Source organism: Echiichthys vipera (assembly GCF_963691815.1).
Source record: "Echiichthys vipera genome assembly, chromosome: 8".
NCBI classification, from domain to species: Eukaryota; Metazoa; Chordata; class Actinopteri; order Perciformes; family Trachinidae; genus Echiichthys; species Echiichthys vipera.
This window is the reverse complement of record NC_139833.1, coordinates 12,134,659-12,151,381: the sequence shown is the minus strand read 5'-3', so window position 1 is coordinate 12,151,381 and position 16,723 is coordinate 12,134,659. Positions and strand designations below refer to the sequence as shown.

The following is a 16,723-nucleotide window of genomic DNA, read 5'->3' as shown; positions in this document are numbered from 1 at the left end:
TTTTTCTCTCTGCCTCCTCTCACGGGATTGAAGCAAATTATTTCCCCAGTGAAGGAGTACATTCAGTTTCCCTATTACAGTGGGAGGGCGACTGTCACATACAGCAATTATACAGTGATTTATCTGTTCTGATACAACATGTCCCCGTTTAGACTCCCTGTTTTACAGACAATAGTCCATGTCTGTGTATAGAACATTACGTGCCGCTCATCTGTGTCATTGCGTGTCATCTCCAGGGTCCGTTTGTCCACATCGCCAGTATCTGTGCCGCAGTGCTGAGTCGATTCATGTCCATCTTCTCTGGAGTCTATGAGGTAAGCCGAGGCCCTAACCAAAACAGACTACATTACCCATAAGCCTCATCTTCTTGCTGACCGGTTAATGCACTTAATGAATGCAGTTCTTCCGTTATAACTTGCTTTGTTGACGTGTGTGGTGTAATTACAGGGTTCCCACTGGCTATTTTCAGATTTGAGAAAATCTGTATTTTTAATTCTTAGCAACAGGGCTCAGGGGGTGGCATACCTCAGCGATTGTTAGATGGATTTACATTACATTTTATGCAGATATTCATGGTCCCATAATGATAAAGTCTTATCCTTTTGTTGATCCATTGACTTTTCCTCTAGCGTCAGCAACAGGTCTAAATTTAAATTTTTCCAATACTTCGGTTTATGACTAAATACCTGCAAAACCGATGACATCCCCACCATCCATAGCTGTTCTTTGTGTTTAGTGGAACATGTAAACATACTACCACACTGAACTAAGATAGTGAACATGGTAAACATTATAACTGCTACACATGAGCGTGTAAGCTTTGCCTATCATCTGGAAACATTACATCAGCAGGGAGACTGACATTTGAACTCACAGTTTTAGCATTGGTATTAGCTTTCACCAGCTAGCTACGGTTAATAAAATCTGACACTAAGATGATGAAAACTGTAACATGAGTCCAGCTTAACATCAGCATGTTAACATTAGTTTGAGCATGTCAGTATGCCGATGCTAGCGTTTAGCTCAAAGCACCACTGTAACTACATGTATGTAAAGTCTCCCAGATCTGCAGACAATATCTAAATATATTGTTATTTCTGCTGTTACAACAACTCTTTTAAATTATTCTTACATCGATTACAAATGTGCTGTTGCCACTCATGCCAGTTTTAAGTCATTGAAAGGCATCGAACAGAAAGGTCCTTGAATTTGATGTTAAAGGGAAAGTGGGAACCCTGTGACTGTTGTTCTCTCCCATCTGTCTCTCTCCCCCAGCTCACGGCCTCCCCTCCCCGTTTTATCTTGTCTTTGTTTTGGCTCGCCCCCTCGCACTTCGTCTGTGTTTGTGTCTCACTGTATTAATAGTGTGACGGTAATGTCTGGCATGTGTATTAACAGTGACCTCCCATATCTCCCTCTTTCCCTGCTCTCTGTATCTCCACCTCCCCTCGGCTTTCTCATTCATCCCTGCTCGTCTGTGACCCTTAACCCCAGAATGGCACCCGCAACCAGGACCTGTTGGTGTGTGCGTGTGCCGTGGGAGTGGCCACCTGTTTCGCTGCCCCCGTGGGAGGCAAGTCCCACCCTGCTCCTCCTCCCCCTCCTGACTCGCTCAGGACACAGGTCTCCGGTCAGCTTTGTCCTCCTGAAATAGCATCAGCAACACAAATGTGGAGGTTAAATCTGACCTCAGACCAGTGCCCCTCATAACATAATAAATATTTAAACACGCAGGTTAGCCCGTCTATAATACTGGGGTTTTAAGATTCTGTCTACTTTAAAGGAATAGTTCAACATTTTGGGAAATACACTTATTTACTTTCCTGCTGAGAGTTAGATGAGAAGGTTGATGCTACGCTAAATATCAAGGTAGAGACAGCAGGCAAAGAGCTTAGCTTAGACTGAAAGCAGAGAAAAGCCGTTAGCCTGCCGCTGTATGAGTGTAAAAATGAAGTTTAATTAATGCCAGTTTAAAGTCATATTGTTCAGAATCTAATTATGTGCATGTGGGGAAAACCGTTCACGTAATCAGAATCAAAATCAGAAATACTTTATTAATCCCAGGGGAAAATTATTTTAACAATATATACATACAATATACTATATATTTGGAAAAACAGAAATATAAAACAATATATATAACTCTATATATAAAATATCAAATTTACAATAGTTAAATACACAAAAGTACTGTACTGTAATAATTTGCAAAGTACAGTAAAAGCCTCCGATATTAAAGTATGTGTTGGAGATTTCTGACTAGAGTATCTCCCATTTGGCAACAAGAACTACAAAGTGTCAACAAATTGCTGCAACGTGGCCATGGCAGGCAGCCACATCTTAATACAATTCCGTAATAACACACTTTCTGCTAATTAAAAAGCAGCTATACATAGTTTGTATCTGCATTCACTTGTTAAAGAATCACAACAAATATGTGACACAACAAGAGAAGGTCATTTTGGCTAATTTAGTCTGTTTACATGGTGCGATTACAAGGCTAGTCAGCAGAGACCTGTTGCCTTGTCATACTCTGTTGTACTTTGTGATTGTTTTTAATAATCAAAAGTGCTTTACAAATAAAATGTAATAATATTATTATAAGAGTTTAAGTTGATAAATTTGACTCTTGTATTGGCTGGCTCTTTATGCCGCCAACGTTACTACTCCATACGTAAGTTAGCCTGTTGCATGGCAACGGTACACATAAAAATGACCGCCGCTCTGACCATTCTGCTTTGTTGATTTGAGTGGGAATGTGTTTTTTATTCATTTTATTTCTATGACCACAACATTTCTGTTGTTGTGCAGAGTCAACAGATTAGTTAAAAGTTTATGAATTACTGAGCTTTAGAGGTTTTTAAGCCAGGCTAGCTGTTTACCTCTGCTTCAGCTTTTTATGCTAAGCTAAGCTAACTGACTCCTGGCTAATAGCTTGTGCGTCAAGACATGGGAGTGGTAGCAATCTTTCAATCTAATTCTCCACAAAAAATAAATAAATATAGTTCCCAAAATGTCAAACTGTTCCCTTAAAACTGATCTCAGACCAGTATCTGACATTAGCAGCGATTTTATTTCTGACAACCCAACCCCGTCCCAACCCCTTTTTGATAAATCACAGATTAAAAAAGTATATATTCTTCTAAAAGAATAAAGAAGCAGATCAAAAAAGACACTCTCTAACTCAAATTGTGATTTTTAAAAGCTGCATAGATCCTAATAACTCAAGGTCATAAATAATCAATGCAAATATTTCATTTTTAGTCTGCAATCAGTTGCAAAGACGATGTGACCACTTAGTTTGTTTTCTGATTGCTCGATTGCTTCCTCTGATTGGTCTAATTAGCATGTGCATCCTCTTTTATATTCTGTTGATGTGTTTTTTCCCACTCGTCTTTATCCCTTTTTTAACCACACTGCAGTGAGCATTATTTATTCACTTTATTCCATTTTGCTTCCCCTCTGTCAATTCTTCCCACCCGTGGTTCCCCACCCTGTCCTCTCCACCTTGATCTTTTATTCCCTCTTTCCCCGACTCACTCTCCTGTCTTTCTGTCTACGTTCTCGTTCCTCGCCCCCTTCATCATCTCACGCCTTTCATCCCTTGTTGTCTCTCTCAACTCTTTATTTCCCTCTTGTGTTTTTCCTTCTCCCTCTCTGTTTTCTGTGTCAGTAGAACCCTTATGGTTACACAGATATTCTGACTGTTGGCTGTGCCGTGGGGGTGGGATGCTGTTTCGGCACTCCACTTGGAGGTACTGTACAGCATGCACACTGTCTCATACAACCAAAACTAACCCACCAAACATCCAACCTGTACTGGATCAAAAGGTTGTTCTGATAACTGCATCGTTAATGCCTCTGATACTGCCTTAAATGCTGATGTTTAATGCACTTATTCCAAGTAATTTAGCCCAGAAAACAACTATTCAAAAGTAGTTAATTCATGTTATTTTTCCATTATTATCAAACGGGATAATACAACAAAGTTCTAGCATTCATTCTCTGTATGTTTAACCTGAGCCAGGACACAATGACAGCAATACTATCACATCCATACAAGGTTAGCAGTGTAGTGAGCTGCTCTTTTTTAACGCACTGGTGTCAGAAGGGTACTTAGTATCGTCCGAGTTCAGGTGTCTCTGGGTCTGAGACTGTACTGTACATTTTAATTACCAACTGAAATATGTCATTATCAAAAGATGGCTGTTTATAGTCTTGTTTACTTATTCTCTGTTAGGATATTTCCTGATTAAATCATTGAATTTTGCTAAATCTTATACATCTGCTTGATTTAAGACAACGTATAGGCACAACTCAGAAGGATATATCAGCTAATAATCATTTATTTGAATAAATGCATAACATAGACAAACTACTTTGATGAGGATCTCCTCAATTTTTCATTGTTGATTCGTGATGTTCGTGATATCTACTGAGAGTTATACTCAGCCAAGACGTTTTACACTTAAGTAAATCTGGCTGGTTTTGAAAAATCAGATGCTTACATTAATGATGTGTCAGTGATCTCAAACATATATCAGGTATTTCTGATTTCTAATGCAATTTCTTGTTGTTTTCTTGTCTTGGTGGCTAACGTTTACGCTGACAACATTATGTGGAGATTAAGCTATCAATATATATCGGCTCGGCCTTTTTAATATATGGGGAAAAAACAAGATAAGTCCAAATAAGGTGTTAAAAACAGTATTGATTGGATTTGGTGAGAGTCACCTCAGGCTTCATCTGGTTTTATTTACAATATTTCTACTAAAACAACAATAACTAACTTCGGCTGAGCATCCGACTCACATTAGTTAGCAACACGTGTATTTAGTCTCTACTACTGGAAAAACTGTAACAGGTTGCAGCTTTTAATCTAACTCCTACTTTTGCTGAAAAGATAATATCTAGAGACATAACAGCCCCCCTGCTACACCTTTCCATGTCCAGCTCAACGGCAGAGGCCAGGAGGCATTTTCCATCAATCAAAGGAAAATGAATTGGCAGCGATTTAAAGAAAAAAAAAAACTGGTTAACCTTTTAAGTCATCTTAAAGTTAGTAATGCCAAACTTGATTTGGTTCCATCGTCTTAAGAGTAATGATTTGTTTTCTACAGTGGAGAATGAATAACACGCAACGAGAAAACTGAATAAGTCTCTGGGAAACTGCAACGGAAATGTTTTCACTATTAAACTTTTATTTTATATTTAATCCTGAAAATAACAGGCAAATGAATCAATTTTGCAGTATATGAATAATTGTCAGTTGCAGCTCTACTCAATATCAATAGTGCAAAAGTATGCAAAGCTTCCCTCAACATACGTACATAATCCCAAAAGCATTATCACGCAAAATGTCATTTTTTCCACTTGTGTCTCCTGTTCAGATGTTTTCATCTTGTTCAATATAATGTTTCAGTTAACTGATAAATCTATAACTTGCTTCGGTGTGTGTGTGTGTATGTGTGTGTGTGTGTGTGTGTGTGTGTGTGTGTGTGTGTGTGTGTCTGTGTGTGTGTGTGTGTGTGTGTGTTTGTTTATTGACCTCCTGTGGTCCTCCTGTTGTGTATAGTTACACCCTCATCTTTAAGTGTTTTTAGACTCATTCTGCTCATAAAACTAATTTATTTCTCTCTCTCTCTCTCTCTCTCTCTCTCTCTCACACGCACACACACACACACACACACACTCCTCTTTTCCTCATCTGTAATTTCTCACACTATCTATCCTCATTTTTCCTCCTCTTTAATCCGTTCTCTCCTTTCTCTTCCCTCTCTCTCTCTCTCTCTCTCTCTCTCTCTCTCTCCCTCTCCCTCTCTCTCTCTCCCTCTCCCTCTCTCCTCTCTCTCCCTCTTCACCACCAGGGGTCTTGTTCAGTATTGAGGTCACGTCCACCTACTTTGCAGTGAGGAATTACTGGCGGGGATATTTTGCCGCCACATTTAGCGCCTTTATATTCAGGGTGCTCTCTGTTTGGAACAAGGATGCTGGTGAGGCACACACACACACACACACACACACACACACACACACACACACACACACACACACACACACACACACACACACACACACACACACACACACACACACACACACTGTCGTAAAAGAATGCTGAGCTGGCATCTTGGCAAAGTAGCTGAGTATGACAGCTAAGTAATATTTGCTTCTTCAGATAAACCAGAAATGTTTCAAGTCATCACCTAATTCACAATCCACCAGCTCCAAAGAATTAAGTACAACTCACCACGTGCAAATCCCTGAACGCAAATCCCTTCATTATGCCAACTTTTTACAGTTTATAATAATGTCTTTATTCAAGCAAATTCACAACTCTCACTCTTTATATTAATAGTTCCCTATATATATATCTTCATAAAAAAAGATGCATGTCCCACCATATGATCCCTGCTCGGGACTAAACAGCAGACAGACAGAATAAGCTGGTGAACATAATGAAGCAAGATCCAGATTCTTCCTCAAACTCCGTGTCTGTTGGTGTAAATAACAAACTGTTTGCTAACACATTCTCCGTATCAACTCAACTGGTGATAATATGTCAATGTTGCGTTCACAGCTTGTATACACTGCCCCCAGACTGACCAAAAAATCCATTATGCAGGTTTAAAGGTCATATTATTCTCATTTTCAGGTTCATACTTGTATTTGCGGTTTTTCCTAGAACATGTTTACATGCTTTAAAGTTCATTAATTTTTGTCTGTCTGTCTGTCTGAATATATCTGTATTTACTTTCTGACTGAAGCGCTACGTCTTAGTGTTCGACTCTTTAGGTCCCCCTCCTGCTCAGTCTGCTCTGATGGTCAGTGTTTCTGGGTCTTCCGTGTCTGCAATCTTGGTGTCTTTGCACCGTCATTGCAGCCAGGGAGTGACTACCTATGTATAGTACAGTTTTTTTTCACCCATTACCAATATGGCAGCTGAGAAAGTGATTTTTTGAGCTGGAATGAAAATAGAAATTTTCTTTGTGGAATATGCAAATATGTCTTCTGACATGGCATGGTGGTGTGGTGGTTAGTATCATCGCCTCACAGCAAGAGGGTTCCTGGTTTGAATCCGGGCTGGGGCCCTTCTGTGTGTAGTTTGCATGTCCTCCCCGGGTTTTCTCTGGGTTCTCCAGCTTCCCCCCACAGTCCAAAGACATGCATGTGTTAGGTTAATTGATGACTCATAAGTTGCCCGTAACTGTGAATGTGAGTGTGTATGGTTGTCTGTCTCTGTTCGGCTCTATGTGCCCTGCGACTGGTGTCCTGTCCAGGGGTTACCCCGCCTCACGCCCAATGTCAGCTGGGATCGGCTCCAGCCCCCCCGCGACCCGATAGGGACAAGCGGTTGAAGATAATGGATGATGGATGGCCTTCTGACAAAGCTACTCAGAGGGCTGCTTTCCTAAACAAATACCTGTATTAAAGAATATTTAATTTTTTTTTACATGTACATAAATACAATGAATTACGTTGAAATGAACACAAAGAAAATAAAGAGAAAAAAAAAAATAGACAACTAAATAAAGAGCAGTACTGTATGTTGTATATGAACTGCAATAACACCACAAGCATCATTTCTGCATTATACGTTCTGTAAAAATCCCATGTGGGTCTGATGTTTATAATTTTCTTTGTGTCTCTTTGTTCTTTGTCTCTCAGTAACAATCACAGCTCTCTTCAAAACTAACTTCCGGATGGATTTCCCCTTTGACCTGCAGGAGCTGCCTGCATTCGCAATAATAGGGTGAATAAAAGTGTGTGTGTGTGTGTGTGCGTGTGCGTGTGTGTGTGTGTGTGTGTTTGTGTGTGTGTGCAATAATACTGTATGTCTCTAATTTGTATCAATGATGTTTTCTCCCCCAATACATCCATCATGTCCGTACGGTATCTAATTGTTGCAGGGGGAGCAGTAAGAACACATGTTTTCTCATGTTTTAGGATCTCGTGTGGCTTTCTAGGGGCGTTCTTCGTCTACCTGAACAGACAGGTGGTTCTTTTCATGAGGAGACCGACAGCGCTCACACGCTTCCTAACCAGACAGTGAGATCCCAATACACACAGACACACACACACACAAACACAAGACCATGTGCTCCCTGCTGCTGTGGATTAATGTGCTGCTCGGCTCTTAAACCACAGTGATTCTGGTAGCAGACACTGTTCCCATGAACTCAGACCATTTGCGCATTCAAATCCAATTCCTCTTAATGTATCTCAGCTCCACTCTCCGAACTCATCAGTCTCACAACACTGGCCAGGACAGAAGCAAAGCCTTAACAACCTTTTAGCCAGTTATTCTCTCAACGTGGAGATTCACTTATCCTCTGAGACTCAACAGTCAGGGAACATTAGTCTCCACCATTACAGAGAGGCGAGCAGCAGCGCCAGGAGAGCAGTGCAATAGGTGGTGGTACATACTCGTACTGACAGTTATTTCTGTGACAAGCATCCGTTATTTTAAATATACATTCCTATTATGACTGACTGTGTTTGTTTGTGTTTTTTCGTGTAGTCGACTGATCTATCCAGGTGCAGTGACACTGATCATCGCCACCTTAACGTTTCCACCTGGATTTGGACAGTTTATGGCTGGAGAGGTGCGACTGAATCAATCTCACACTCCTTTTTGATGTGTTCATAAATATTTATTATTTTTAAAAGGGGGTCAGTGGGGTTTAAATTGTGTGGTTTTCTGAGGCCATGTTATGCTGATAAATTGCCTCGATTGAAGTCACTTTTTTGGAGCTGAAAACTACAAGATGAAAAATGAAGCAATCTGGGTGGGAAGTACACAAGAACCAGACCTCTGTAGCCCTTTTCTCTGTTTGAGGCTAAGTTAGCCATCGCTAGCATGAAACACCTGAATCTCCAACCGAACGGTCAGTAGTTAGATTGAATTGTGGGTCATGTTGTAGGTTTTGACAAGGAAGAAGAATGCGTGGATTAATAAAGACAATATCTCTGATTCTCCTGCACTGATTTATATTTCAACTGTTCATCAGTGTTAAAGAAGTGCTGGGTGGAGATAACCTTAATCTGCACACTGCCATGACACACAGCTGGATTTAAAGCAGCATAATATATTTTTACACTTACAGCAATTTGGAAATTTGAATGCTACTGAATGTGTAGAATTTAAATATTTTACTTTGAGACTATCCTGCAGAACTTATGTGGTCTGAATTTCCCTCTGACATTTCTAGAAGTTCACATTTTTCTTCTCTCCCAAAATCAGTTCAGATAGAAAATGAAAGAGTGCACAAATATTTCGTTCTTTCATTCATCTTCAACCGCTTATCCCGGGGTCGGGGTCGCGGGGGTGCTGGAGCCAATCCCAGCTGACATCGGGCGCGAGGCGGGGTACACCCCAGACAGGACGCCAGCCCATATTTCGTTCTTTTCTTATTATATGATTGACAGTGCGCAGCCTTCTGCACTTATTTTGCAGTGATCAACAAACAAAAATGATTAACTGAGTACAGGCAACCTAAATATTACCTGCAAGTAAAATCTGTCTCATTATATGAACCCAAAAACTTTAGTAGTGATTCATTTCACAGTTATGTGTTCAGTTGTTCTTCAAATCTTGCAGGTGTTTTTGCTTCCATAGCTGTACCTTTCTTTTTAATTAGTTAAAATTTGTTATCTACAGAATATATTCAAAAGTTCTGTCTATATTTTTGTAATTAGCTTCCTTTTCTTTGTGCAACTTTTCAGATTTTTGATCAAATTGTAAGTGTTTACTTTTGTTAGACCACTTGACCATGATGTAAACAGGATGTAATCACTTGGTGTTTATATGCACTTTGTTATTTGTCACGACTGCCCTTTTTTCATTTTTTTTTTTAGTTTTGGGAGCTTCTTTCCATCATTGAATCTGCTATCCTGCACCTTACTAAAGGATGTGATGTGCGCACAGCTGCATTTTTGAAAGGTTGTGTTTCTGTGTGTCTGTCCCTCCTGGCAGCTGATGCCCAGAGAGTGCATCAACTCCCTGTTTGATAATTTCACCTGGACCAAAATCTCAGGATCTCCTGCTCCGCCTGGCCTGGGTCGCTCCTCTGCATGGCTGCATCCTCATGTCAGCGTCTTTGTCATCCTCCTCCTCTTCTGCGTCATGAAGGTATCTCTCCCTCCTGCTGCGTACAGTAGTTGTGTTGCCTTTAAATAAATATATGTGATAGCTTGGATAAAACCTCTGGGACTGGTCTTGATCCATGATCCTGTTTTTGTGTTGCAGTTCTGGATGTCAGCAGTTTCTACCACGATGCCCATCCCCTCCGGTGCCTTTATGCCGGTGTTCATATTAGGTAAGAGGATTTTGTAACGCAAGTGAAGTATATCCTGCTGAGCTTCAGTTCAATTTGTCTTTACCAGCGTGTCTTATCTCCCTCCTCAAGGAGCTGCTTTCGGCCGCCTCGTAGGGGAAATCATGGCCACTCTTTTCCCAAATGGAATCCTGTTTGATGGGATCGTCTACCGCATCCTGCCGGGAGGTTACGCTGTCATTGGTCAGTCTGCTAACCTTGGTGCTGCGCGCTCAGGGTCGCAAAAACCTTCAAACATAGGCCTCTATATTGTGTCATTTTGATATTGGGAATTTGTGATCTTACCCAAAATATTTCATTTCCACATATTAAACCCTAAAAGTCTTTGAAAACATTGAAAACTCTTGAATTTGATGTCCAACTCATTTCACCTTAACTGAAGATGTGTCACCCAATATGTGCTGGATCAGGGGCACCGGAGCCTGATGGGCATGTAGATGGATATTGTTCATTTTCTTATTTTCAAGTCCATACTTGTATTTTGGGTTTCTATCAGAACCTGTGTTTACATACTTTAAAGTTCAAAAAACCTTTTTTTTTTCTGATTCAGACCCTCTGTCTGAAACCTTTTAGCGCCTGGCTCTTTAAGACCCTGTCCTGCAAAGAGTCTGCTGTGATTGGTCAACATTTCTGGGTCTTCAATTAAAGGCACAGTTTCTGAATGCGGGATGTGTGCATTTCTCTGTGGATTGAGTATTTAAATAGTACCTGGAAATCTTACTTTTTACAACATGGGATCTTTTTATTTTAATTTTATTTTATAATGTTAAGCCCAAATTGGATGTTTGTCAGCTTCAGAGGAACCAGATGGAGGAATAATAATAGAGAAATCATGATTTACTTAAATCTTCCCCTCTGCTGTTTGCCCAGGTGCAGCAGCGATGACGGGAGCTGTCACACACACGGTTTCCACTGCAGTAATCTGCTTCGAGCTGACAGGTCAAATCTCCCACATCCTGCCAATGATGGTGGCTGTCATCCTAGCAAACATGGTGGCCCAGGGTCTGCAGCCTTCTCTCTACGACTCCATCATCCAGGTGAAGAAGCTTCCCTACCTGCCTGAGCTGGCCCTCGGGCACATCAGGTAAAGTTAAAGAACCCTTATTTTGTGTGTTTATGCTTTCCATACAGCTGTTATCGTGAGACATATATATTTGTTGTAATTTCTCTGCATCCCCAGCAAGTATAACATCTTTGTGGAGGACATCATGGTGCGAAAAGTAAAGTTCCTGTCTTCGCACTCCACCTATCGGGAACTTAATGATCTGCTAGAGATCACAAGCCTGAAAACCATCCCCCTGGTTGACTCTAAAGGTAGGGTTACTTGCTAAATGATATTGGTTTTTAAGGCATAGTTTTTACTTATTTACAAATACCACTCTCATGTCTGTCTGCTAAATGTGGAGCTACAGCCAGGAGATAGCTCAGCAGGACTGGCAACAAGGGGGAACAGCTAGCTTAGCACTGTCCAAAGGTAAAACAAATTTACTTTTTTCTCCTGTTTTTGGATTTGACAAACGAGATATAACATGACCAGCTTTTGACAGAGCTGAGTGAGCTGTTCCCCCTGTTTCCAGTCTTTGTTGCTCCCAACAAGAAAGAAAATAACTGCTACTTACTTTTAACCCTTCTCTTTGAAGAATCCATGATTCTTCTGGGCTCCATCGAGAGGACAGAGCTTCAGGCCGTCTTTGACTGGTGGCTCTCACCAGAGAGGCGAGCCTTTGAAAGAGGTCAGACCTCGCCAGGCCAGGGCTCCAAAGTCAGCTGGGAGTCCTTCAGTTTCGTAGACGAGGAGGGTGGAGAGGAGAGCGCAGACAAGGTAGGGAAAAAAAACACATAACTTAACTTACAGGAAGTAGTTCAGCTTTAAATAAAATGATGATCCATTAGCAACCATGTTGTGCCTGCAGCCTGCTCCAGTACAGGACGGATGTAACGGGCCCATCACCTCCCCCAAACCTCAGGATGCCTCCACCAACCACACAGACTCAGGTAACATGGCAGCGCATAAAGACAAGTCCAAACATCAAACGTTGCTTCCTCTCTCCTCTTACATGTGTTGCCATATTATATCCTCAGACAAGCGCAAGCTGCCATCTGTTAGGGGGGCCCTTCAGAGACTCTTCACCTCCACGTCTTTGTCGGGCCAAACTGAAACTCAGGTAAGATCAACATGACATGCTTGTCATTTTTGAACCCTAAAGCTCAAAGGAGCAGCGCATCACTGATTTGCTGTCGAGTTGGCAGTGATAGGGCATCAGTCCAGCATGGCAGCTCAAGTCGACCTCGCTAACGTGACGGGAGGGGCATGACACAACGCATGCATAAAGAAGTTGACATGTTGTGCAGTTTGTGATGCCATAAAACCACCAGGGGTCATCTCATCATCATCTTTGTTGTTTTTCAAACTGATTAACTGCCCATCCATCTGTCCCTCGCTCTTTCTTTCCTCAGGAGACCACGCCCCCTACGTTGATGGACAACATGTCCGCAGAGGAGGTACTGTACCCTATCGATTCAGCATCCACACAGGCAACAATGAGACAACTAAATCATCCAAATCAATATTTAGAAACTCTGTGTTCTCTGAGTCCATCTCACTGCCTTGTGATTGGCCGATGCAGATCAAAGCCTGGGAAGAGGAAGAGCTGGATAAACCCGTCGATATGGAGCAGATACGTATAGACCCCTCCCCATTTCAGCTGGTGGAAAGGACTTCTCTGCACAAGGTGATCACAGCAATACCTAGGTGACACGTCGTCACATGCAAAGATCGTCTACAGACACTGATTATGCAATTAGATCATGGACAATTATCATTTAGTATTTCCAAGCAGCAGATTTTAAAGGATTACTTTGATATTTTGGGAAACACCATGTCAGCCCCGTGTTTGATGGTTTTAAAAAAGTGTTTTTTTCCTCTAACCCAGAATGATAAACCAGATGATGCTCCAGCCCTGACACAGCATCATCCCAACAGTTGAATAATATCTTCTGTGGCTCTAGAGGGAGCTTTCACTGTTGCTTGGATAACAATGCAGGCAGGGCATGGTCCTAATGAAAGATTTGCTCTGAATCCCTGCTTACAGGTGCTGATAGGCGGATTTTGTTTCCTTTGGACAGATTCAAGCAAGCTGTCCCTCCTCCATTTCCAGTCTTTATGCTCAGCTAAGCTAACTGTCTCCTGGCTTTTTCCTACTGTTTCATATTTAGCATACAGGCATGAGAGTGGTCTCTCACTAGCTCTCAACAAGATGGAAAACTATTCCTTTTCAAACTATTTCATATTCACTTTTATATTTACAGATTTTTATATTTGTATTTTATATTAAGACATATATACAGTAATTACTTTGTTTTTTCTATTTGGTTCTAATTTTCTATTTTTAACGGTTTAAAGGTACCACATCCACATTACTACTTCATTTTAAAATGGCATTTTAAAACGAAAACAATCCTCGTCCTCAGTCCTCAGGGTTCCAGATATCCTCCTGTCCATACTAACAATCCTGAAAACACATATCACAGACTGTTCACGTGCACTGGTCATGCTGGTGCCGGTGTAAACAGTGTAAGGCAGATAACGCTGCTGGGCACAGGAATTTACATATAATTTAACAGTACAACAGCTGGGGGCATCAACAGCAAGGTCCAAAACGTCTGTATTTTGTTATCCATGTTAAATTGAGCATTGGTAATCATGGCTGATGTCTGTTGTTTTCTTCCGTAAAAGGGTCACATGATAGGGGCTTGATGAATCAGGAAAGGACACGTCTGGACAGATAAGACCCAATCAGGAAGCAATCATAGGTGTCTGCGCCATCATTTCCACAAAAAGTTTGGGGATTTTAAAACCTCTCCATTTTAGGGGCACGCTGATGTAGTTTGGGCACCAGGTGTAAAACTAGCAAAAGTTATGGGTTTTAAAACAAAAACTTATTAGTGTGGATTTAGACTCAGCTCAGAAATTACAAACTGGGGTTTGAAAAACATGGGCAAGGAGAGTCTTCGTGAAAGATATTCAACCTCGATCCATACTAGACAGTAAAAGTCAGGATGCCTCAGCCTCTGCTGCATCAATAGTCTCGTTTCCATATAGGTAAAATGAAGTTGCTGGGAAAGTTTCAGGGCACGCCCTCTCAAATGTCCTCTCACCAGACTTTACCAGACTTCGGAGGTGACATATCACTCTGAATGGGTTTTGACCGTGACGTACTTCTTCTCTTTGTCGGTCCGCTTATCATACGCTCCACTCGTTTTGTTCTGCGGCTCTTCTTCTTCTGGATAATGGTTTCTACTCTGTACTTCGCCGGCTTTCAAAATCGGCTCGTTGTTGTGGCGTGGAGTATTACCTACGTCACATCCCGCTGAGATTTAATATCCAATCAGCAACTATGCTTATTTCAGTGGAGAAAAGTTACCTGCTCTTCGTCAGGGCCGACAAAAGCTCGGGCAAAAGACCTTTAGAGGCAGCTCACATTCAAATTAGGTGCGTTTCAGTGTGGGAGACCTGTCTTATATCGGGTATTTGACTGTAATGGAAACGTGCCTTATCGCTCTGTTGAGCTGCCCAACTTATGGAAGTGTAATACTAATTGCTGAAGGACTTCTTTTAAGGTTTTTTGTTATGTCCATACGACCATAAAGCTTTGTATCCTGAACCTTGCATTTTTCTGCTGTGACTCCATATATTTCACTATACGGTGTATCTCCTTTTTCACTTGCGGAACAAATTTTGTATGAGGAACGGTGCAGCCATGCAAACAGAACACTGTCACACTACAATACATTCACTGACTGGATCATGTCCTCCTCTCTCTCATTACTCAGACCCACACTCTGTTCTCTCTGCTGGGTCTCAGTCACGCCTATGTCACCAGTATTGGAAAGCTGGTGGGTGTCGTGGCACTGAAAGAGGTAAAGTCACATTTTTTTACCCTTCAGATTTTGTCTTTATCTGCATGTTTTTGTCACCTTAAGCTGTGATGGTCTCATGATGTGGGCAGTTGTTTTGTCACAGGGTGCATCATGCTTTACGCTGATTCATGCAGTTATTCTATTTACCGCCCCCGACTCATCTCCCCCGGATGTTCGCTTTGGTAATCCTACATTGTCACTTCAACACAAGTTTCCTTTGCTTTGTGTGTCTCTTCTAACAGTTACAGAAAGCTATAGAGGGCTCAACTCGCAGCGGGGTGAGGCTTCGTCCCCCTCTGGCCAGCTTCAGAGACGCCAGCAGGAAAGCCAAGAAGCACCAATCTCCCTCATCTCCTTCCTCCCCCACGCGGGACAGAGACCTATGGGGGGAGGGGAGCAGGAGGGAGGGGGAACTGGCAAGGATGGAGTCCAAAGAGGATTTCCAAAGGAAGGCGTCATCTTCCAGGGGAGCTCCGGGTTGCGACACCGCTCCCTCCTCCCCCGGCAGCGTGGGGAGCAACAGTGGCAGCTCTGCCCCGACACGAGGAGATGACGGGGCTTCACAGGAGCCGGCGTCCCCTTCTACCTCCTCCCCTACCTCACCTTCACCTCCTGCCTCGCCTGTGTCACCCACCAGCCCTGTCTTCACACTAACGTCCCTGCAGGAGGACAGGGAGAGCGAGGAGTCAGATGAACCCATATAGACTGGGTTTAAAAGAAAACACTTTTACTTTTTATTTCACTCCTTTTCCTGCAGAGACTGTGCGGGGGGAGGAGTAGGGCTGCAGGTCCACTGACATTCAGCTCTCAGCGAGCAGGAGGAGCTAGGACGAGCACACACAGCTCCTGAAACTTGTAGTACAGGATTTTTTTTCTACTCTTACGACAGTCTCACTTTTTCACTCTCAAATTCTCAGGTGACATCCTGTGTCTTTTGAACTCCAGACGGACAGACATGTTCAGTAAGACGTGGATCTTGGGGATGTTGAATGTAGCTGTACATCATATATCAGTGTCTGCTCATTTTCATTAAGTACCTTTTGATCAAAAATGTCCTGACAGCAATGAATTGTATGTTAATGAAATAATATATCCATGAAGACTTAAATAATTTGACCTAGAGGTCAAAGAGATCATGCATTTAAAGTTTACTGATTGAGGTTAATTTTAAATTATAACTTACATTTATCAGATATTTGCTGTATGGTAAATATTTAAATCATTATTATCAGTCTGTAATTTTTAAATATAATAAATATTAAAATTGTCTACTAGCTTATTTTAATCATCAATAAAAAAAATTACTTGAATTATAAGAAAAAATACAGTCACAACTACTGTATAAGGCACAGCTCTGGTGATTTGAGCTAAATGCTAAAGTCAGCATGCTAATATGTTAAAGCCAGGAATAATGTTTACTATGTTCCTAATTATTGTTTACTGTTAGCATGCTGCCATTAGCTAAT

The 16,723-nt window shown here is 41.6% G+C and overlaps 1 protein-coding gene across 1 annotated transcript in view; it reads left to right on the top strand.

The window, feature by feature from the left end:
* LOC310950749 (chloride channel protein 1-like) overlaps positions 1-16,520 on the top strand; it is a 31,969-nt gene extending 15,449 nt beyond the window's left edge. Inside the window, exons 6-23 of the mRNA XM_083918728.1 lie at positions 237-314; positions 3,677-3,755; positions 5,868-5,993; positions 7,669-7,753; positions 7,948-8,049; positions 8,522-8,606; positions 9,977-10,132; positions 10,250-10,319; positions 10,410-10,520; positions 11,208-11,421; positions 11,518-11,651; positions 11,978-12,159; positions 12,251-12,332; positions 12,420-12,502; positions 12,795-12,839; positions 12,965-13,069; positions 15,171-15,257; positions 15,500-16,520. Coding sequence (XP_083774854.1) covers positions 237-314; positions 3,677-3,755; positions 5,868-5,993; positions 7,669-7,753; positions 7,948-8,049; positions 8,522-8,606; positions 9,977-10,132; positions 10,250-10,319; positions 10,410-10,520; positions 11,208-11,421; positions 11,518-11,651; positions 11,978-12,159; positions 12,251-12,332; positions 12,420-12,502; positions 12,795-12,839; positions 12,965-13,069; positions 15,171-15,257; positions 15,500-15,961 — 2,286 coding nt within the window. The 3' untranslated portion in view covers positions 15,962-16,520. The remainder of the gene's footprint in view (positions 1-236; positions 315-3,676; positions 3,756-5,867; positions 5,994-7,668; positions 7,754-7,947; positions 8,050-8,521; positions 8,607-9,976; positions 10,133-10,249; positions 10,320-10,409; positions 10,521-11,207; positions 11,422-11,517; positions 11,652-11,977; positions 12,160-12,250; positions 12,333-12,419; positions 12,503-12,794; positions 12,840-12,964; positions 13,070-15,170; positions 15,258-15,499) is intronic.
* The last annotated feature ends 203 nt before the right edge of the window (positions 16,521-16,723 follow it).